Genomic DNA, 23,084 nt, shown 5'->3' with positions numbered 1-23,084 from the left:
TGCCCTGCCCCCGGATCTAAGAATATGCAGCACCACAGCCTCCTTCAATATGGGTTTAAATAGAGATGGCTAGCTTAGATTCCGAACTTCACGTTGTTTTCAACTCGTTTAATAGCTTCATAAATAAACTGTTTAAACTTTTTACACTATTTTTAAATACAATCCCAAAAGGCATTTGCATGTTACATGTTACCTATTTTAATGTTCATAAATTGCTGGTGTTGTCCTCAGTTGTCTTATTAGTTTGAGTGTTAAATTCTTAAATTATTAAATTTGAGCTAGATATTGACTTGTTACTTACCTTAGCGTGGGGCATAGACCTTTGTGTTTTGCTCGATCTTCATTCTGGTGTGAAAACTCTATCATTCGTACAGCGTTGCGGAATTGCTTTTATAGCTTGAATTTAATAATTTAAGAATTTAAATACTCGAACTAATAACACAACTGAGGACGACGCCAGCAATTTATCAACCTTAGAATTGTACGCAGGATGCAATATGCAACTATCCATTGTTGACATAGCTATTGTAGGTAACATGTAAGATGCAAACGCCTTTTGGGATTGTATTTAAAAATAGTGTAAAAAGTTTAAACAGTTTATTTATGAAGCTATTAAACGAGTTGAAAACAACTTGAAGTTCGGAATCTAAACTAGCCATCTCTTTTTAAACCCATATAGAAAATACGAAAAAAGAAAGCGCAGGGCAGTCGAAAACAGAAATAAAGAATCTCTTGCTCCGTACGTTACACTATCAAAGAGGAAGTACCCCTCAGCGAGGTCCCTACGTAAAAACAATAGAAGGTAAGTTGCACCTGTATGTCTAAAAACCTGACACTGTAAGACCAATGTTGGATACAGTATATAAAAACTATTGAGCCCTGAATAGACTTATTATTTTTTATTCCAGTAAGACTAGTGATGGACTTATAGCCACTTACTACAACGACTCTACCCTGTAGAGATATCAATTAAAGTGGATGAGAGAAAATCTAGACGTTACTTCAAGATCCTAATTCTTCATTCTAAACAAGGTACTTTTGTTACCGTATGCTTACACTTTTACATTTTGAATAGGTACTATTATGTACCACAAAGCAAGCAAGATATAAGTATTTGTAAATTCATTTTACAGGCCAAGCTAGATCTAAAAAGTTCAGCTAATGGCACTGAGGACAACTCCTGCCTAAACCAGGATTAATTTCTCACACTCTTTCCACCAACTGGACCAGGTAATCTAATTTCCTGTTTCTAGTTTATATATAATGAAAATATACTTGTACACAAGCAATAATAGCTTACTTCTTTTTGTTTTTGTCTTTGTTCTTATATCAACAGACACAGCCACTACTCACAGATACATATGTTGTGCATCACTAACAAGAGTGAAATCTATTCACCAACTGCAACTGTATTGATAATTGTTTCAATATTAATTTGTATGAAAAAGTGACATACCTCCTGAAGAAAGTTCCCCTAACCATCTCAGAGAACTGAAACATGTCGAGTCATTTGACCCAAGTACAAAAACTAGGGTATTTTAGATAAACCCACTAAAAGGGCCCTAACGATCTCAAGACGGCAATTGCCTCTGGTTTAGTTTTATATTGAACTACAGTATACAATACAATAATTCCCTCAATAGATCAAGGGTTTTGATGTCACCCTGTTACTTCATTGTTCCTTGATCCTGACCCTACCTTGTACATACTTGCCTATTGTAACATTGTTGATGCCTGTATTTTCCTACTTATCATGTACTTGTAACTAAGTTGAGCATATTATTGTCTGTTTGCGCCCTGATGCCCCAGGGTATGGTGCGCTATACAAATAATAAACTGACTAACTAACTAACTATGAGTTATTTGTCTGTTTTTTAGACATATTTTATATTGATCAGTTGTTGCGAGAATAACTATTGATGTTGTTCATTTTTAAACCTGTGTATATTATGAATAAAATGATTTATTTTGTATCACTGAATAGTTTTATAACATAATGTACTAATACTGTGAATGTTGATATGAGCTAACTACCTCCATAGTAATTCTGAGTGCCATTTCGCTCATTTTTCAAGGGAGCTCAATCTGATTTTTGCCTCCCATTCACGGGTGGTAGGTCAGATTTTCAGTCAGATTTTTGCATAGTATACCTGACTCCTTGCTACTCCTCTCAACCCACACAAAATTTGGTTAACAGGGGTTGGAGGGAGTGTTGCAGGGGGAAATACTAACTGTGGTGCTATCTGAAAATATTACCCGAAAAGTAATCTTGCTTTCTTTCAAGTGTGCATTGTATATTCTATGTAAAAAGGTCAAACTTAGTTTATTATAGCATTTTACAGTGTGGTTATCACCACACCGGTGATTGCTGCCCTATATTGAATGTGTTTGATTTTTATTCAACATTTTAAATAAATAAATATTCTATTATTACACACCGGCCTGGTTCATGGTCCATTGTGACACGCGGTTTACGCTGAGGTGGGTTTGAGACGGGTTGGCTGCCTTCTCAAAGCTGAATCCAAATTCATAAATTTGAAAGCGTTTTAACTGTGTGCTGCATCCCTGGCCAGTTTAAAGAGTCCTGGTCTGGAGTGTGACGCCCCTTTAAAATCCTTCACACATTTGGGGCTTTTTGCCGGGATTGAGATAGTGTTTCCAACCATGACAGCTTGACACAGCTAACCCAGAAAAGCTAGTGATACTTTCTGGGGTTACACAACTGTGTTACACTGTAAAAGGGCCTTTCCAAAACGTAAACACTAAGTATCAGACCTGTGTGTAAAAATAAAGTAAAATCAACCCTTAACTAGACAAAAGCAACAGAATACAGGTTACCCTTATATAAAAAATGTAATAAAGGAAAAACACTCTTCATAATGACCACAGTAGAGATTAACATGGCAAGGCAGCACCTTCTGCATAAACTATGTGTTAGAGGAGAGTGGACAGAGCAAGATGAGGGGGCCTGGTTAGTAGAAATGATGCAACAGGTCACCGCCATGAACATGGATGTGTGGCAAGACGGTAGCCTATTACATAAAGCCTTGAGTGAGTTGTACATGACTCCAAGTATTAAAGAAGAGCAGATTAAAATGGTCCGATTCACACCCTACATGTATCTCCACATGTGCGTTATTCAGGAAAAATATGAAGAAAATAGAACCCTTGCGTAAAACCAGTCTGAGCATTTAAACCATACCCAGACTGAACTAAAACTACTAGAAGAGAAATTGCAAAGGAGCCAAGATTCTTAGGTAGAATTTAAAAACTACATCAAACAGCTAAAAGAGGACTTGGCTCTACAACAACAGAATAATTCAGAGCAAGAGGCCCAATTAGATACATTAAAAGTAGAGTGTAAGGAAAAGGTTGACTCTCTGGGAGAGAGTCAACAGAAATTGAATCAACAAATAAAATATAACAGAGTCTGTGCAGAGCAGATAGTTACTTTACAAAATCAGATCAAAAAGTTGGAAGAGGAGAATAATAAATTAATCATAAAAGAACTCCACTTCCAAACGGAATTTGACCAAGAACGCCAGATATTAAGTATGATCAAACAACAGCGGGATGACCTGGCTGAACAAAGGGGCACCCTGTTTCAAGAAAAAGATGCCCTATGTCAGGAAGTGTGCAGCCTAAAAATAGACCTGCAGGAAAAAGAGTTAGACCTCCAGAAACTGAACGAACTAAAGGTAGAATATGAACATCTTTTGGGGCACACCAGAAGAGTAGCAAGCGCTCTAGAAGAGAACGCTCAAACTACAAATGTGCAAAATCAGGAGATGAATCTCCTGCAACAAAAATTGTCTCAGTGTTCCCAGACCATACAGGCAGCACAAAAAGGCAATGAGGCCCTTTGTGAGGAGAACAGTGGACTCCAGAGTCAGGTTGCAGCTCAAGAAAAGGTAATAGAAGTAAGTCCAGCCCTGATAGCAGAGCAAAAGGCTCAGGCCTTAGCCTACCATCAGGAAATAGGAGCTGAGAGGGAGAAACTGGAGCTAATAGAGAAAGAGTATGCTACGCTGAACCCAAACTTGAGGGACAGGGCCGCACCTGATCACAGTGTGATGCCCTCTGTACCAAGGGCCTTAAACCTATCTACCAATTTGTATGCACAAGGCACCGCTGACTTCATGTCCGCCGGTCCACAAGAACTGGGAATCATGAGGCAGCCAGACTCTAGTCGGTCCAGCATGATTGAACAGGTAGGCCGCCGCACATCAGAGATAGATGGACGCGCTTCCCTGTATAGATTTCAAAATGTTATGGCTGAAATATCTGATCAGGAAAAGTCCTATGAGGAGAAACTCAGGGAGCTAAACCTGCAGAAGCACCATCTACAAAGGGACCATTTTGTTTGTTTTGCAGTACAAAAAGAACATAAATTGAGACCCCAAAAGAGCATTCTAAAAACCTCCATGCAAACAGGGCAGTGGGGGGATTCTCCACCAACCCTGGAAGTGGGGAGTCAGAAGACCACTCTCCTGTGCGAAAGAGGGAGTCCAAGGGGACTGACCGAGAGAGCCCAACGCACAACAGAGGGGAAGGAACTAGGCCCCACCATTCTGAGAGCAACTCACAAGCTCAAAGAATCAGGGAGTGCCTAGAAGATAATGAGGGACCTCAAACAGTAGCAGCTCTGAGTCTGAGGACGAATGGACTCAGGTGAAGAGGCAAAAGAACACCAATAAACAAAAGAGAGCTCTGGTGAAAGACCCCATTAGGCAGATTAAGGCTATTAGGAATTTTATAACCCTGTATCACAAAATTGCAAAATATTCTGTCTGGGAGCATCTGGAAATATATGAACAGATGATGGACTCTTTTCACATAAAAAATAGCCAGAATTGCACAGAATATGCCAAATGGACATTCTCTCCGGAGTACTCCAGCTTCTTTGCTGAACTGGAAGACCAAAACCATTCAAGGTGGTCCACCTATAAGGCAGCCATCTTGAAGCACTTTTCCACCCATAGAAACCCCCAGGGGGCTCGCAAAGTGGCCTACAATCTGCAGTGCGAAGAGGATCAGGCCCCAAGAGAATCTGTTCAGAAGCTAAAACGCGCCTTTGCACATACTACCAGGCGGGTGCTCACGAATAGTAGAGAATTCATAACCACCTATTTTCATGCACTCCCAAAATATATAATGACCCAGCTGGTAAGGGATTTTCACAACAATAGGACCCTGGACTGGGTAATAGAGCAGGCTACCCAAATCTATGAGGTCCAAAAACATGCTGAAATAAAAAAACAGACAAAACCCCCAAACCAACCAACACTCCCGCTGCTGCTAAGGTGGCAGAGGTGAAGGTTGCCCCCATTTTGGACCTAGAAATGGGGAGGGGGCTAAAAATACACCTTCTCAAAACCAGCCAAATCAGAGGCAAAGAAGGCCATCTGATAAATCAGCAGCAGGTGGTAGTCAGGTAGGTAATCCCACCAATATGACCTCTAAATCTGCAAATTATATCAGTCCTAGATATAAGGGCAATGGGCCTATCCCAAGGGGGGGATCCAACCAGGTGAGTACTGCCCCAAGGAAACTTCCCTCCCAACTTCCCTCTGGAGGGCGGTAATCCTCCAAACCCTGGGTTAAGTTTCTTCTCCTGGTGCCTTCCAAACCCTAACCTGCAGGACACCCCTCCTTTCTTTCCCTGCTGTCAGGAGTCCAGACCACCCAATCCGGGACAGGGGAGACCAAGGGCGGAGGGTTACCAGAGGAATCCCCAATACCCAGGGTACTCCAGGAGAAGGGATAGTTACCCTTCCTGAGAACATCCTAGGTTTGAGCAAAGACCCCCGTACTAGCCAGAAAGGGTGTCCTAAATGGAGTACCTGGTCCAGAACCTCACTCAGGATCTGAGTCGCATGTTGAGGGATCAGAAGAATCCTCAGATGAACATGGCAGATGGAGGTTTTTAGAATACTCTTTTGTGGTCTCAAACCAAGGGTCTGGCACCCCAGAAAAATGATGGGGAGAGAACCCCGAGAACCCACCGGTTCCAGAAAAGGAGGCACAGGAGGAAGGGGGTACAGAGCCCTAGAGGATGCTTCCTGCCTTACCTGTGAAAAGCCCCTGCACACACCAAAACCGGAACTAAAATCTCTTCTCCCCAAAAATATGCAGCCCAGGGAACACAGGGAACAGAGGGTGGGTAGGAGAAACCAAGAAATCAAAAAGACTCATTTTGTGGAGGAAGTCAGTTTCCTCCAGTTTGAAGGGGAAGAATACTTGGAGGATTCTGGGGACAGGGGAATTCCTCCAAAGAAAAAGGGGTCCCAAAAGATCAGAATTTAGACTGGGGAGGGGTAGGGACTGATTCAGAATCCCCTATCCCTGAATCCCAGAATTGTCATCCAGAAAACAAAATATTGATGGAGGGATCCTCCCCACAAACTGGTTCTAGTGACAGCCAACAGGTAAGAGGGGGCAGCACAGAGCTCAGGGAAAAAGGTGATTCTGAAATCCCACATATTTCAGGATGCCAAAATTTTGTTACAGATTCCCAGACTCCGGCACAGAAAACTGTCCAAAATTCCACAGTGTCGGAGTCCAAAATAAAGAAATTAACCACCCACCTTGCCCAAAATGCCCATTACCTTTGCCCCTTGGAGGAGAAAGAAGGTAGATTCTGTCAAAAAGGGCCTATGAGCAGCTAAATTCAGGAAGGGGGGAGAGACACCAGATCCCTCTCACCCCTCTCCCTGGACAACTCCAGAACGTTGATGGGAATGAAATTCCAGTTGAGGGGACTGCGGATCTGGAAATTAAAACTGGGCGACATAAGGTGAATCACCCGGTCATAGTCGTGACTCCAGAGAGAACCCCATGTCTATTAGGGAATGACATCCTGCGCAGGTTGTCTGCCCTGATAGACTATGTCATTAAGATCCTCTGGACTCATACTAACTGGACAATAAAATTAAAACAAAGTGTCAACCATATTAGTTTAAATGGCACATGCCACATGGTTGAACAAAAATTAATTTCGAAAATAATCAAACACCTGACATTACTGTAATTGCTGTAGGACAACAAACTGGTGATGGGAACCCCTCTCCATTCCTGAAAATCAACCTTCCTTCCAGTTTCAAGTGGCATTCCACACTGGAAGGAAATACTTAGAGATTTCATACCAATTCCCAATCTAAAAATCCAAATCCTATAGTCAAAAATGATGAAAAACCAGCTCAAAGTTTAGCTGACATTCAGGAAATTAGAGAACAGCTGTTCATCCCTATTCAGTTAAATGACGGGAGGGAGCCTGTTCTCGCCAGAGTGTGCTTGAACAACGGAAAGAGCTTGATCAGCGAAGCCATGTTCAGGAAACTCCCAAAAGATCCAACCATTCTCACATTTAAATTGATGGATAAGTGGGAAATGGGCCGGGAAACTCCCAATTCCAATAATTTCCTGCCTAGCAGGTGTATTCTCAAAATGTACATAGGTGACAAAAGCATAGAGCATAATTGTGGATCGTGCGAGATGTCCCTGCTGCATTCTGTTTAGGCAGTGACATTCTCAATCAGTTTGCAATGAATTTGGACCTTATAAATTACAAGGCCTGGTCCCGACTGGGGGGCAATACAATGGGCTTTGATGATTCTGGAAAAACATTTCGGTCAGCTCAATTGTCGTATGTGGTTGAAGTTCAAATTGGAGAGGAGGTCACCATTCCAGGTCAGATCTGACAGTTCCCACTTGACTTAAAAATTAAAGGAGGACAGAAACTACAAACTCCAGACGCATATGTACACCTCAATACCTACCTTCAACAGCAGGGATTGGGGTTAAACCCAACACCATTAGTCAATGTAGAACACAACACCATTCCAATAGTGGTGGATAACAGTGACCTCAGGAGTATCACTCTGGGCGCAGGCACCATTATTGGAATGGCGGCTGATGACCAGCATTTTTCCATGGATCTAGGAAATTAACTGATAAGACCAATCCCCAATGACTGCTATGACAATTACGATGACATACCACTGGACAGGATCTTCACCCGTCAAAGGGGGAATTTCCTGCTGTACTCTTCCTGCCCTTACAGGTAGGAAGAGGTGACGTGTGACATCAGGCTGGATGGGGTAATACTCCAGGTCCACAATGACTGCCTCTCCTACCTGGAACCCTCTGTCCCGTTCAACACTTTAACCAGAGACCTCTCCACCCAGCTGGAGGAGGCCGCTGAGATTGCTAAACCTGAAGTATTTCCATGCTTCAGGCAAATGGTTGAAGAGCGGGTCAACCTCGCTGAAGCCTGTGAGACTGAGGAACAAAAGCAAAAGTTGAAACAGGTGTTCTTAGATTTTCAAGATATCTTTGCTGTAGACTCATACAACTGTGGTCGCACCGAGATACATACTACCTCAATTCCCACAGACCCTGGGATGACTCCTGTGTTTGTGAAGCAATATCGCTTGCCTCTCACATTTATGGAGTCCCTGACGGAAATAATCGAAAACCTAGAGTCCCGTGGGATAGTTCATCCAGTCCACAGCACCTTTAATAATCCGGTGCTGGGGATTTTAAAACCAAATGGCCAATGGAGACTTTGCACAGACCTTAGGGATCTGAACAAACAGGTCCACATGTCCCGATGGGCTCTTCCCTACATTGACCAGGGGCTGGCCCAGATCCAGGGGTCAAAGTTATACACCGCTATTGACCTGACAAATGGATACTGGACCGTGCCGTCGGTAGGGATGACCAGTACAAGCCGGCCTTTACCTTCGGGGGGGCAGCAGTACACATGGACCCGCACTCCCTTCGGATACATAAACTCTGGCAACAAATTCAACATCTTCCTACACAAGGCCATGCCCGACTTGGGTGAAAGGGGTAACCTGGCCTATGTGGATGATGTCTTGATTAAAAGCTCAACTGTGGAGGAGCACATAGCGGAAATCTGCTATGTTCTGACCCAGTTGAGGGTTGCTGGAGCAAAACTGTCCTTCCAGAAGGCACAGTGGTGCAGGACCCGTGTCAACTTCTTAGAACATGAAATAACCCCTGAGGGTCACTGTCCCCAGGCGAAGAATGTGGAAGCACTACTAAAATTGAAAGACCCCACAACTCTGCGTGAGCTAAGAAGCATGCTTGGACTGAGCAATTACAGCAGGAAGTTCATAGAGGATTACACAGAGGTCACAAGACCCCTGGTCCATCTGTTGAAGGGGGGTCGAGTGGAAGTGGGGTCCAGAACAAGCTGAGGCAGTAAAACAATTCAAAAGAAGTCTCTCACAAGCGCCTTGTCCAGCTTACCCTGTCAAAAACAAGGAGTTCTACTTGGGGACAGGGTTCTCGAATACATACTTGACAGCAGTATTATACCAAAAGCATGACAAGATCAATAAAGTAATCTCTTATGCAAGCAAGACTTTATCCTCTGTGGAGGAAATATTCAATGACTGTGAGAAGGCACTCTTGGCAACGGTGTGGGCATTAAAAAATTACTGCCCGTTCATCCAGGGGGAGCACGTCATAGTTGAGACTCCACACCAGCCTTTGCAATACCTCCAAAGTGACAGAATCCGGCCAGGAAATGTGAGTAATTCCAGAATTACTTCCTGGATTCTGTCCATGCAAGGCTTTCCTGTGGAGGTCAGATATGGCCAAAACAGGAAGAGTGCACTCATGCAAGGTCTGGCTGACTTGCATGATTGTGCCAGAGAAAACTGTCGCAAGGACGAAAGTCTCAAAACCAAGGACAACATGGAGGTGTACCTGAATTCCCCGCACAAAGTCTATGAAGAAGACAAGTGCGAGGGGATGCCCACAGTTTATGTGGACGGGTGCTTCTACCATGTTGACAACAACGGGGAAAAGGAACTGGTGGCTGGCATTGGGAATGCCTGGGTGAATGATGCCCCGGAACCCTCCGCTGGGTTCAAAATTGGTACCTGCAGTAGTCAGGTGGCAGAGTTGATGGCAGTTCACCAGGCCATACTCACTGCCGTGCAACACCGACTCCACAAACTGGTCATAATCACTGATTCAGATTATGTCCAGAACGGGTTCTTGGAGCACCTAATCAATTGGAGAACCAGAGGCATGCTGTGTGCAAATAACAAACCACTCAAACATGTCAAGCTAATACAAAATATTGATGATCTGGTCACCTCTAATGGGATCACTACCTACTGGAAAAAGATTAAGGGTATTTCCAGAATAGAGGGGCTAGACAAAACTGGAAACAACCTGGCTGATCAGTTAGCCAAAACCAGAGCCATCCAAGGGGATCTCCTCGAGATCGAGTCCCTGTTGGGGGAAATACAGGTCACTGCTGTCACCAGGTGCCAGACAAATGCTCAGAATGAACTCTCAACTGCACAGTGGAGTAAGGAGACCCCAGATGCTGATTTAATCACGGCACAAAAAGGGGAACCGATTTTTGGGAAATGTTACCAACACATTGAGGACCCTGAGAACTTTCCTCTGATGGAAACTGATTACATTGGGAAAGAGGACCTCAGGGTGTTGATGAAGTGTCCCAAAATGTTCTGAATCCAAGACGGTTTGTTGGTAAGGAGATCCATCTCTGGATGTGACCAGGGTGGTACCTACCTCATTCCAAAGCCTGATGCCCAAGTAATGCGATGACGCGGCCACAGCCGGTTGCATACTGGCCACACATGGGGCATTACCTCAACCAATATTTGAAAGGGTGTCTTGTGTGTGCACAATTTCTGCCAAGTTCACTCACACACCGCGCTCCCGTCCAGAAGAGAGGGATGACACTGTCTTGGTCAGATTTCCAAGTAGATTTCATCGGGCCGGTGATTCGCTCCTCTAGGGCGAACAAGTACATGTTAACAGTAACGTGCTTGTTCACCAAATCGGTGGAATGTCTCCCCGCCCCAAATTGCAATGCAGAAACAGCAGCTGCCCTGATGATCAACCATATCTTCTCGTGTTTTGGCCTACCCCAAAGGATTGAGTCAGACCAAGGATGTCACTTCACCAGCGAAGTGATTACAAAGATGTGGGAGATACTTGGGGTAAATAGGAAGCTTCATATTGCATACCGCCGGTCCTCTAGAGGGGGAGTTGAGAGGTACAATAAAACCATTGTGAGCATTCTAAAAAAGGTTTGTGGCAGATTCTGGGCCAAGTGCGGACATCCGACTACCGCTTGTCCTGATGGCCATCAGATCTACACCTTCTTCTGCGACCAAAATGTCTCCATTTGAGCTATTGACTGGACGAAGGATGGTGCTACCTCAGCATCTGCTCTATAGAACACAACAGCAGATATTGATAAACTCCTCCACAACACATGAATATGTTGAGAATCTAAGAAAACACCTTCAGCATGCTTTTGCGTATGCTCAGCGGAATCTGGAGAAATCGGCAGAGGGAATGAAACTAAATATTATTTCAAAACAACCAAAAAGGAATACCAAGTAGGAGACAGGGTCTACTTGTACAATATTCAGTGGAACCAGACTTAGGAGAGAAAATATCTCCCTTCCTGGCGCTGTCCTTTTGAAATTGTAGATAAAATATCACCTGTCGCCTACAGGATCCACATCCCCAAAGGAGAGCTGTCAGAAGAGAAATGGGTCCACATTAACAATTTTAAAAATTGTCACCCCAGACACACTTTGCAGCTGATTGAGCCAAATAGTGGAGACCCCTGAAGGATAAGAAGCAAGAAAAAGAAAAAGCAGAAGGTAATAGGTATGTCCATAGGTATATCTATCTTACAGGGAGTACTTTTCTTCAGTGTTATTGAAAAAATATGTTATGAAAATATGGGGTAAAAGTTCAATCCTGTCTTTGCATTGTTAAGTGAGTTGCTTGCTGATATTGTTCAAGTATCCTGAGAAATATAAATGGATGCCTTGTCCCACTGATGTCAACCTTCCGGGAAAACTGTCAGTGAAAGATTTTAATACCTGTTTTTATATATCTCCTATTAGATTACTAATTCCATTCCCTCGTCAACTGATGAGGACCTCCCCAGGGACCCGGAAAGGGAAAGAAGGAAAGGGAGTGTCACTCCACACTCTCCAACAAAAGACGAAGGGAGGATCGTGGCGTACCGCTCCCTGATGAAAGAAAAACTCCCCAATGAACTCCACTTTGCCCTACTCTCCCACAACAAGAAGTCTTGGGAAAGCAGGGGGGGAATCTGTGGGGTACATTTACCAGCCCAGCAGAACTCCCCTGCACCACCAAACTGCATTTTCAGAAGTTACAAGAAGAATGGCTGCGCTGGCTCTGTTGAACACAATTCCCTTGCATTAAAAACTGTGTTTTGCAGTTACTAAAATAATGACTGCGCTGTCCTTGCCGGGCCCATATGGGGTGAGATGGAACCTGGAACACCCCGAGAATGGCTGCAAGTGTTTCCTTCATGTGCACCAAAGAAAATAATTCAAAGGCAGTGCTGCTATGCTGCCGGCTCAAACAAAACTTCCTACTGAAAAAGAAAATGTTCTGTGTTTAAAATGACTGCGCACTGATGCCCTTTCCATCTTTTCAACATTACACAGTTTGGTTTCAGTAAGACACATCCATGTTCATCCATATTCAAGTTGTACACCAGCAAATGGGGGCATTCCTCACTGAATGGCAAGTTGTGTCAAGCAAAATCTGTGAAAGAGCAGAGAACGTCACTCCAGGCCGTACGGCAAGCGTTTTACCTTTTGCAACAAAATAACACAGGCAAACTCTTCACAAGGAGCCCTCTCTTTGCTTATGTCAGTTTCAAAGAACCCTTGTATTGAATAGATTCCTGTGTAGTAAAAATTGACTAGGGCCATGGAAATGCTCAGAATAAAGATGCGAGGAAAAACCGCATTTGTAAAGTGACATCCAAGGAAAATTAACCCATGTGTAAAATTGTGCTTTTGCCAAGCAAGAAAAGGTCTTTTTGAAAGTGAAATGTTAAAATGATGCCCCGTGCTTGCACAGAAATGTGATGGGAGATTGCTATGAATATATGCATAATGTTTATTCCCAAAAGACTTGCTTTCTGTTTAAAGAAAGGGAAATAATTGAATAAATAAATAAAAATGACTTTGAGGCCAGCAGAATAGGTTTGGCAGGCGCTGGGATTAAAGGGTCCTGCCTCCCCTGTGAACAGAATTACCTTCCTGTCATGATTACTAACCTCAGACTCCCATGCAAACCTTTCCCCCTTTAGCTCAGGCAAGTGGAGGCAGGGGGGGAAGTCAGGTAGGGGCCATGTGGGTGAAGGCCTGGCAGTTAAATCACTCACATCAGTTACTCAGAACTAACACTCCCATCACATAGGAAGTTGCACACTTTGTTCCTGGTTTTACTTCACTTCCTGCCACTCCAATATGGACATTGTGGGACATCCTGGCATCCTGGAGTCAGAGCTCGCATCATCGGATCCAGTCCTGAAATGAGAAGAAGAGAGAGGAAGCAGTTTGTTTGACAGTGAGTTCCGCGCGCATGCAAATCTCTGCTCAGCGTGCTTTAAGGCAGAACTGTAATTGGAGCAGGAACCAGCTTTCCCATAATTTCTCGCACCATTCACCCAACTGTGGGTACCCTGCAAGGAAAGAGAAAAGCAATTAGAACTCTGCCGCCATCTCCGCTCACCGCTATTGCTGCAGTCCAGTGCTGTAACTAGCACACAAGTCAGAAAGCGCTATGGCAGATCTGAAATACTGCATTGAATAACCCCAGTGAGGTAACTGGGCAGTCACAGACTTGGTGACTCTACAAATCTAGCACTAGTTGTATTTCAAGACCACTTACTTGAATTTACCTGACCTGACAATCCCAGTGCAGCAACTGGGTAATCACGAACTTGTGGAACTAAAGCAGCAAACTGCTAGAGGCAGTTCTCAAGAACAGCAACATCCGAAGCATCACCCAGAAAATAGCGCCTCTGCACGAGCAGAATGGAGTACGCACCAAAATAAAGACAAAGGTGAGAAACGCACTGTAGTGAATTAGGTATCTAAGTGGGTTGGGGGAGGAGAAGGGTCAGGCAATCCCTTTAGTTCAATCCTAACCATTCACTCTTTTAGCAGGCCTGACTTCCCACTAACTGAGGGGTGGTGTAGAATCAGAGAAGGAACCGGAGAACTCTGTTGCTAATGCAGAGACTCAGGTAAGCGTGACACTTCCCCGAGTGGACCTGCCCCCTCTACACATGAAAGGGGCCATGGTGGAGAATCTAGCACCTCGTCAGATGGAGCTGCATTGAGTCAATGGACTGCCCTGGCACAGAGGTGTGAAATCCTCTGACACCTCTCCTCAGCTTCAACTTCCAAAGATGAAAGGTCGAATCCATGGCAACCCTGGGCTAAGCTGACCTGAGCCTGACATTTGGCTGGGGGTGGGAAAGACTGCCCATATTTGGAAATAAAGCCAGCCCTTTTGATTTCAGAGACTGTTCACATCAAAATATTTATTTCAGTAACCTAAAGGCACAGTAATGGGAAATTAGGATGGTTTTAAAGTAAAGTGCCATTAAAATAAGATATTGTAGGTTTCTCTGACATGTTGGGAATGCAAATGCCAGTAAAATGTCATTTCTGGGAAAAGCGTACATGGTACAGTTTTTGAACTTAAATGCAAATGTGTCCGATACTGTTAGGCGTATGTATATCCATTTGTAGCATGTTTGACGAAATATTTTTGGAGTAAATGGCGAAAGATTGCCAGAATGACTAAACAGCATTGCACCGTCTTGGGTTTTGGATAAGCATGTTTCTTGTAAAATATGGAATCTGCCAGTATAATTTTCCTGATGATGACATGTGTAAATATGAGTGTTTTGTTCCATAACTGAATTTGGCAAAACTAACTTTGTTAGAAAAAAACACATTGTAAAAAACACCCACCATAAAACTGAGCCACCTCCTTCAGTCCAATCTGCTTACAGGGAGGCGGAGACTTCCATAGGCTGACCTATCCGATTTAGAGGTATGTCTAGCTCAGTTCTGCCTACATCCTAATAATCCCCTCATGTCATACGGCCTATAAAGGTGGAGATATTCAAAGCTCAGGAGATTCATTCAAGAAAATCCAGCATTCATAAATCTACATCCAGAGATCCAGGCATTCCACATTCACCCTGCAAGTTTACAGATTCCAGTGCCAGGCCAGGGTAGCTGATAACAGATCCGGGCCGAACCTCTTACCCAGGATGAACCACTGATCCAGAATTAAAACCCTACAAAATCCCAATATTTCAAGAGGAGCCCAGCTGATGCACCTCGCTATACAATGACCAGACTAGCCCCAGCTGCCCCCTCCAGGAGAGCCCGCTGCTGCGCCGCGACCAGATCTTGCCTCGTTGCCCAGAAACCCAGTTCGCTGTCCAAACTACTCCATTCAAGTGCTTGTTGTAAGTATCACCCTTCCCCAGTAACCAAAAAACAGAATCCCTTGCTTTGTTACCTTGTATTATGTCCGATCCCATAGAAATCCTATAACTGCCCTAGCAACATTCTTAAAACTGTCAGAATCCCCTGTGTATCCTGCCCTTAGGAAAATCCATATTCATCTCCATGTGTTAGCACCATTCTTTCCAAATCATTTCAGTCCGTTGTATAAGTCCTTAGTACTATTTGGAATAAATTAATTAATTCCCATATGAAGAGACACACGGCGTGAAGGGGCTAAAATTGTAAATTAACCGTTGTCGCGGGCGGCATTCCTATTTTCTAGCCACTAAAATATAGTATCAGTAAAACTTGTCATTTTTCTTGTAAAAAACGATTTTCTCTGTGCAACTGCTTTCATTTTAAAAGGCTGATTCTTCCTTTCCCTTTAAGAATACCATACTGTCACCCGTCCAGAGATACCCTTTGACTTTCATATCATACCTGTGATGTGCCTTTGTACCTTAGCATTAAAACCGCACTACGAATTTGTCTGTTTAGCTCATTTTCCAAGCCGTTTTGCTATTTTAAACCCGTGCAAGTCAAGAAATTGCAATCCTGCCACGTGTGATCTTGCTGCACTGTGTTTCCTTTTAAAGTTGATTTTCTAAACTGTACGCCCCGTTGTTTAGCACATTGCCAAGTAGTTTGCGAGTTTTCTTGCTTCCTTGATAAAGCCATACATATTCTGGCCTTATTCATTTAAACGCACATGTAAAACAACTGTTTAGTATTTCTGAGTGCCATTTTGCTCATTTTTCAAGGGAGCTCAATCTGATTTTTGCCTCCCATTCAGGGGTGGTAGGTCGCATTTTCAATCAGATTTTTGCATAGTATACCTGACTCCTTACTACTCATCTCCACCCACACAAAATTCGATTACCAGGGGTCTGAGGGAGTGTTACAGGGGGAAATACTAACTGTGGTGCTATCTGAAAATACCACCCGAAAAGTAATCTTGCTTTCTTTCAAGTGTGCATTGTATATCTTATGTAAAAAGGTCGAACTAGGTGTATTATATAATTTTACAGTGTAATTATCACCACACCGGTGATTGCTGCCTTCTATTGAATGTGTTTGATTTTTATTAAAAATTAAAAATAAATAAATATTCTATTATTACACACCGGCCTGGTTCATGATCCATTGTGAAACGGGGTGTTCGCTGAGGGGGATGTGAGACGGGTTGGCTGCCTTCTCAAAGCTGAATCCAAATTCATGAATTTCAAAGCGTTTCAACTGTTTGCTGCATCCTTCGCCAGTTTAAAGAGTCCTGGGGCCAGATTACAGATACCTTGCACTGTTACAAGTTCAAAGTTGCACGCTATTAGCACTAGGGCAAAGTTGTGCCTATTTCTGAAAACACATGTAAATATTAGAAAACCATTACACCATGACAATTGTAGTCTGGCATGGTATAAGCACCAGGGCAAAAATTGCCCAAGTGCAAAAAAGATACACTTTCGATGCATTTTTGCACCGGGGCAAAGTTTGCCCTAGTGCTAATACCATTCATTATTAGCACTAGGGCACACTTTGCCCTGGTGCAAAAATAAAGTGAAAATGTATCTTTATTTTAACTAGGGCAATTTTTGCCCTACTGCTTATGACATGCCAGAATGCACTTGTCATGGTGCAATGCTTTTCTAATATTTCAAAGTGTTTGCCTTTGCCCTAGTGCTAATACCGTGCAAACTTTGCACTTTCACCAGTGCAAAGCTTCTGTAATCTGGCCCCTGGACTGGAGTGTGACGCCCCTTCAAAATCCTTAACACTAATGGCATGAGGGTGTCAGTGATCCTCAATATAATCCATACTCTCCCTAAACATACTGCAACTAAAGACTACTGCCGTTAACGAGCCCCTCCTGGATTTCCAATGCTAATTCATTTTACGGATCTATAAACTTTCAAAAGGTGTGAAGTGGGCTCTTTACATAAAGAAAGATCCTACATTGAAGTCTCAATGGAGTATAAAGATGAAATGTCGCTACTTCGGCTTCATTTTGAATGGAATGTCTATGGGTCTGACTCACGGAGGTTTGCAGCGGAGCAACTCAGAGATATCCCAGCGCACCACTAATGCACACCTGCTACATGACATTACCATTGGCAATGGTGCCACCTGGAGATGCCTAGAGCATCTCAGAGATGCACTCGAGCAAATCGTTGTGAATTGCATTTTTACGTTGGCATCTCTGAGGTGAGGTGAGGCGTCGCCAGATTTGCGTCAGATTCAGTATTCATCATTTAGGTATAAGGCCAGCAGGGGACAGATTACAGAACCTTTGCACCGGTGCCTGTGCAAAGTTGCACGGTATTAGCACTAGGGCAAAGTTTGCCCTATTTTTTAAAACACTGGGACATATTAGAAAACTATTGCACTATGACAAGTGCAATTTGGCATGGTAGAGGCACCAGGGCAAAAATTGCCCCAGTGCAAGAAAGATACCTTTTCACTGAATTATTGCAACAGGGCAAAATTTGCCCTAGTGCTAATACGGAATGGTATTAGCACTAGAGCAAACTTTGCCCTGGTGAAAAAACGCATCCAAAATGTATCTTTCTTGCACTGGGGCCATTGTTGTCCAGGGGCCATGTTACAGAAACTTTGCACCAGTGAAAGTGCAAAGTTGCACGGTATTAGCACTAGGGCAAAGTTTGCCCTATTTTTAAAAACACTGGGACGTATAAGAAAACTATTGCACCATGACAAGTGCAATTTGGCATGGTGTAGGCATAGGGCAAAAATTGCTCTTGGGCAAAAAAGATAGATTTTCACGGCATTATTTCAACAGGGCAAAGTTTGCCCTAGTGCTAATACGGAACGGTATTAGCACTAGGGCCAACTTTGCCCTGGTGAAAAAACGCCTCCAAAATGTATCTTTCTTGCACTAGGGAAATTTTTTCCCAGGTGCTTATAGAATGTCAAAGTGCAGTTGTCATGGTGCAATAGTTTTCTAATATGTCCCAGTGTTTTTAAGAATAGGGCAAACTTTGCCCTAGTGCAAATACTGTGCAACTTTGCCCTTGCACCGGTGCAAAGTTTCTGTAATCTGATCCCATGTGCTTATACAATGCCAAGGTGCAGTTGTCATGGTGCAATCGTTTTTTAATATGGCCTAGTGTTTTTAAAAATAGGGCACACTTTGACCTAGTGCCTAATACCGTGCAATGTTGCACTTGCACCGGTGCAAAGTTTCTGTAATCAGGCCCCTGGTGGCAGGTGGGCGCAAACCAGTTATTATTTTTATTATTATTATTGATACTCGCTAGGCTCAATAGTCTGCTCCAGTGCGAATCTTTGTGAATCAGTCTCTATGTGTGTATAGGGATGTCGGTCTGTATAGAGTCTCTGTATCTGCACACTTGCCTACCCTTTCCACTTTATCAATCGTATCGTGATTTGTAAGTGCCGGCATTTTGGGGACCAACAGGTGTCCTGTTATTTTTCTCATTCAAGCACAGGGAAAGCTGAGGGTAGCACTGCTTCTGAGGCGCAGCTGTCTATTCGTCTCTCGTCTGCTAGAGGCGCGTTTATCATGTGCTTGCTGGCACCGTGGAGTCTGCGCCAGGCGCTCGCTGGCTACTCGGACATGCCTCCTATTACAGGTGCCCTCTCCAGAGTGCCCTGCTCATCCTCAGACCGTCCAGACCAGGTGCCCAGCACGAGCTCCCCGCCTGTGCTACTGGCGTGCATATCCTAAGCAGCCTGTCCCGGGAGCCTAGGGAGTGTGCCCTGCCCCGGCGCGCTGCTGCCGAGCCCTGCCTGCACTGTGGACGCTGCCCAGCCCCGGGTGCCAGGCATGCCGCTGCCCTGCCCGTGCTGGTCCTGCTGCTGCCTGTGTCTGAGCGATGCGCGCTTCCTCCCTCGTGACCTCGCCCTCTCCCCCAGGAACTCCTCCGCCTCCCGCCCCCTGCTCAGCCGGAGCCCGAGCGCAGGCAGCGGCGGCGCCGGCAACGTGAGCCGGAGACCCCCCAGACCCCCTCGGCCCCTTCCCAGCACGGACCCGGCGGGCACCAGCGCCATGTGCGAAGTCAGGAAGTTCACCAAGCGCCTCAGCAAGCCGGGCACGGCGGCCGAGCTGAGGCAGAGCGTCTCCGAGGCGGTGCGGACCTCGGTCATTCTGGTGAGTGCTGTGCACGGGGGTGGTGGGTGGAAGCGAGGGCTGCCCCCCGCCCCCGCAGAGACATCCTGCACCGCGCCCTCCTTCCAGTGAGGGTCGCCACCACCACACCCGGAGCGCCAAGAGAGGGGGTGCGTCCATGCCCACTGCCAAGGCAGCGCCGCTAGCCTCGCGCACACGGGCATGGGGCACTTGTGGCTTCCAGGGATGGAGATGCAGGGGGTGACAGACTTTGTTATACACCGTGCTGCTGCCACGCCCTGAAACGGGAGCGTGGCTGCGTGAGACACGCGGCATTCAGGGCACCCTGGCATCGGGGGCAGTACCAGGACGCGGGCAACCTGCTGGCAGCACTGCTGTTAGGAGGAAGCACGGAAAACCCCACCCTAGCCGCCTCTGTGAGAAGCGCTGCACGAGTCCCCCAGTGACTTCCTCCCTCTGCGGCTTCCCCCCCCCCGTGCTGACAGGGCTGCGGTGCGTGCACGGGGTTGCGAAAGTACGTTCCTGCTCAAAGATTCGCCGCACTACACTGCACCTCCGCGGCCCCTCACACCACATAACGGATCCACGCCCATCGCACCGTCAGTGTGCTATTTCCCCGCACCCCAGACTTAAACATCTATAAACGCCCCTCCATTGCTGCATCTCAGTTCTTTCCTTTGCGATGACCAAGTTGTGTGATACTCGGCTCAACAAGCAGCACGTTTGATTTTCACAATGTTCACTTTTCTGAACGTATGTTGTCCACCGAGCAACACACTTAGCTTTTTACCAACGTTTCGAATACAATCACATCCATCCACCCGGGCTGTCATACCGCGCACCGCTGTCATTGGAGGCACTCAACCCTCGTTCCGCCCATTTATTCATCATCCGCCAGTGCAATTATTCCCTTGCTCACGCACCCACCCTCATGTTCAATCTTCAGGCTTCATACTCCGTTTAGCCCAGTTCACACACACCTGTTCATACCCTGCCTCCTATCCTACCGACCCGGACCACCCACAGAAGCAACATCACCCAACCTGCCTCGCACCATCTCGCTTTCCTCCTGAGCTGTGTGACAGATGGACTAACAGTTTAGCACAGCAATCACGGGAAAAGAGGTTTCGAAAAGCACCAAGAAGAAGGCGGAGAAAAGTACGCACGTGTATACAGTACACGTACCATATACGTATAACACAGCAGTGCACCACACATACGGAAGACATCCCACGATAAGGACACGCGCAGGCCAGTTTCTAGATAATACTGCACCCAGGGTGCAGCCCCCGCGTACAGCCCTCTGTTTGCTCCTCTACCGCACTTCCTCTCCAAAGCTATCAACACATTGCAATGTAAATACTGTTTTATTAACTTGTACTTAAAACGAATGAGTAGGCAATGTATACAAAGACAGGAATTTCTTTTCATAATACTATATGTTAATTGTGTGACTGAAAGGCAATGCCCTCGATGTTGCTGCTGTGAAAGCGCCCATTTTTGGGTGCAATCTATTACCCCAACATGTTTCGCTCAATTGTAAGTGTTACAGGAGTCAATAGCTCTCTTCAGTTGGTGAACACAGCGCCCAGAGGCCCTTCTAAATGCTCCTCCGGCGGAAGAATGGAAGCTGGGTGCGAAATAAAGGGAAAGCGTTAGGCAGTGGTGAAAAAGGAGGCAGTTCACAGCTGTATTAAGCAATGCTAGGGTACAAAGATTGCCTTGAAACTACTTCAACACGCTGTAGGAGAAGAGCAGAGAGGTAGGTAGGCCGTGAGGTGAAGCAGCAGTGTTGCCATGTGATCTGATGGCCTAGACAATGTACAACAATACCTGCCAAAAGGTATCAGTACATGAGCATTTTATGGGAAACCTGGTATATAGTGAGAGTACTTGGGTATAGGATGGCAATATTTAGAATATGGAATGAGTAGTTAGGCATGTGATGGCAATAGATGCCTAATAGTGGCATATACTGTTAAATTCGGGCAAATAGTTACATGCCAGGTGGAGAGCTCAAGTGCAACATGCGTGTGTTGGGAATGGGACTTAGCCAGGGCTTTAAGTGGGGGTAAGAAATCGAGGGGGGGGGCTCATTTGGGGGTGTGGCTTGTGGGACGGGCGTGGCCTTAAAACGTACACAAACCATAGTAAGATACGCAAACATTTTCTATATTTGTATGCGTACCTTACTATGGTTTGTGTACTATGCAAGCCATCTTTTATAAACATAGATATATGAAACATATTTCTATGTTTATAAAAGATGGCTTGCATACGACACAAACCATAGTAAAGTACGCACATAAATATGTAAATGCTTACATTTATATATTTGTTTGTGTGCCTTACTATGGTTTGTGTACTTCAAGGTGGCTTGAAAAGTACATAAACCATAGTAAGGTACGCACACAAATATATAGCAGTTATATATTTGTGTGCGTACCTAATGGTTTGTGTACTTTCCAAGCCATCTTAGTTAAACATCTCTATGTTTATAAAGGATGGCTTGAAAAGTGCACAATTCAAGCCATCTTTTATAAAGCTTTGCCGACGGACAAAAATCAATCCATCTTTTTTAAAGCTTTGCCGATGGACAAAGCCTGAGGCGTCTTTGTCTGTCGGCAAAGCTTTATAAAAGATGGCTTGAATTGTGCACTTTTCAAGCCATCTTTTATAAATCTCGAAATATGTCGAGGAGCCCCCAGGTTCGCTGAGGGTTAAAGATGCCTTGGCGACCTGGGGAATTAAAGGCACAGTAACTTCCTCGGGTGACCCCTCATTTTTAATGCATGTTTTCTACCTTTGCCCCTACAATATTTTAAACAATAACTAACACACAGACACAGACACACACGAAATTGCTCCTGGACACACAACATCAAACAAGGGAAGTAATCCCCTTAAACCATCGATTTTTCCAACTTCTGGCCCATTTGCTAAAATCTAATGGGTAGCAACAAACAAAATGAGTACAAATATTGCTTTTTCCCCTACTTACTAAAACGTTGTTTGCCTACCAGTCAATGGCATAGTATGGTAAAATGACTCCATGTCACCTGAGCACGTTCTCCAGTCCTGAGCTTTCAAGTAACAGAACAATGCATTCTGGGAGTTGTATTTTTTTGTTTCAACTGAATTAACATATCAGAAAACAATGATTTTCAGACAAAAATCCCAGTGGTGATCAGATGACATGAAGCCACTCATTTGATTGCCCCACAACATCACACAGTCAAGAAAATAAGCCTAGTTACCTGCTCAAAGACCATACATGAATGCCAATTCCTCCTTCCACATATTATGGTTTCGGTTGGCCACTTACTTTGTTCTCCATCAACTGCCCCCACAACTGCCTACTTCCGCAGTCAGTCTCTGGCCCTTTTCAGCAAAGCAGCAAAAAAACTGAATTATTATGATGGTATTTACTGAGCGTGAAGCTAGCTCTGAGAAGTAACAGAGCGCTTTACAATCATCGTCCACCATAAACCCCCATCCCTCTATTCTGGCATGCCAGAGCTATGCAGAAATCATCACAATGTCCAAGGTTGTGGCGCTGCTTAAGCATGTATAATTCCACAAAGAAATGC

General features: G+C 44.7%; 1 protein-coding gene across 5 annotated transcripts in view; it reads left to right on the top strand.

Moving 5' to 3' along the window:
- Positions 1–19,188: 19,188 nt before the first annotated feature.
- DOCK11 (dedicator of cytokinesis 11) overlaps positions 19,189–23,084 on the top strand; it is a 1,707,663-nt gene continuing 1,703,767 nt past the window's right edge. For 3 of the 5 annotated variants that reach the window (XM_069612848.1, XM_069612847.1, XM_069612846.1), the window contains exon 1: positions 19,191–19,515. In XM_069612848.1, coding sequence (XP_069468949.1) covers positions 19,192–19,515 — 324 coding nt within the window. In that variant the 5' untranslated portion in view covers position 19,191. Of the gene's footprint in view, positions 19,516–23,084 lie in introns of all 5 variants that reach the window. The other 2 variants (XM_069612850.1, XM_069612851.1) reach the window with 2 other exon arrangements.

Source organism: Ambystoma mexicanum, chromosome 5p (genome assembly GCF_040938575.1).
Source record: "Ambystoma mexicanum isolate Mex_15411 chromosome 5p, UKY_AmexF1_1, whole genome shotgun sequence".
NCBI lineage: Eukaryota > Metazoa > Chordata > Amphibia > Caudata > Ambystomatidae > Ambystoma > Ambystoma mexicanum.
This window is presented reverse-complemented; position numbering and strand designations above follow the sequence as displayed.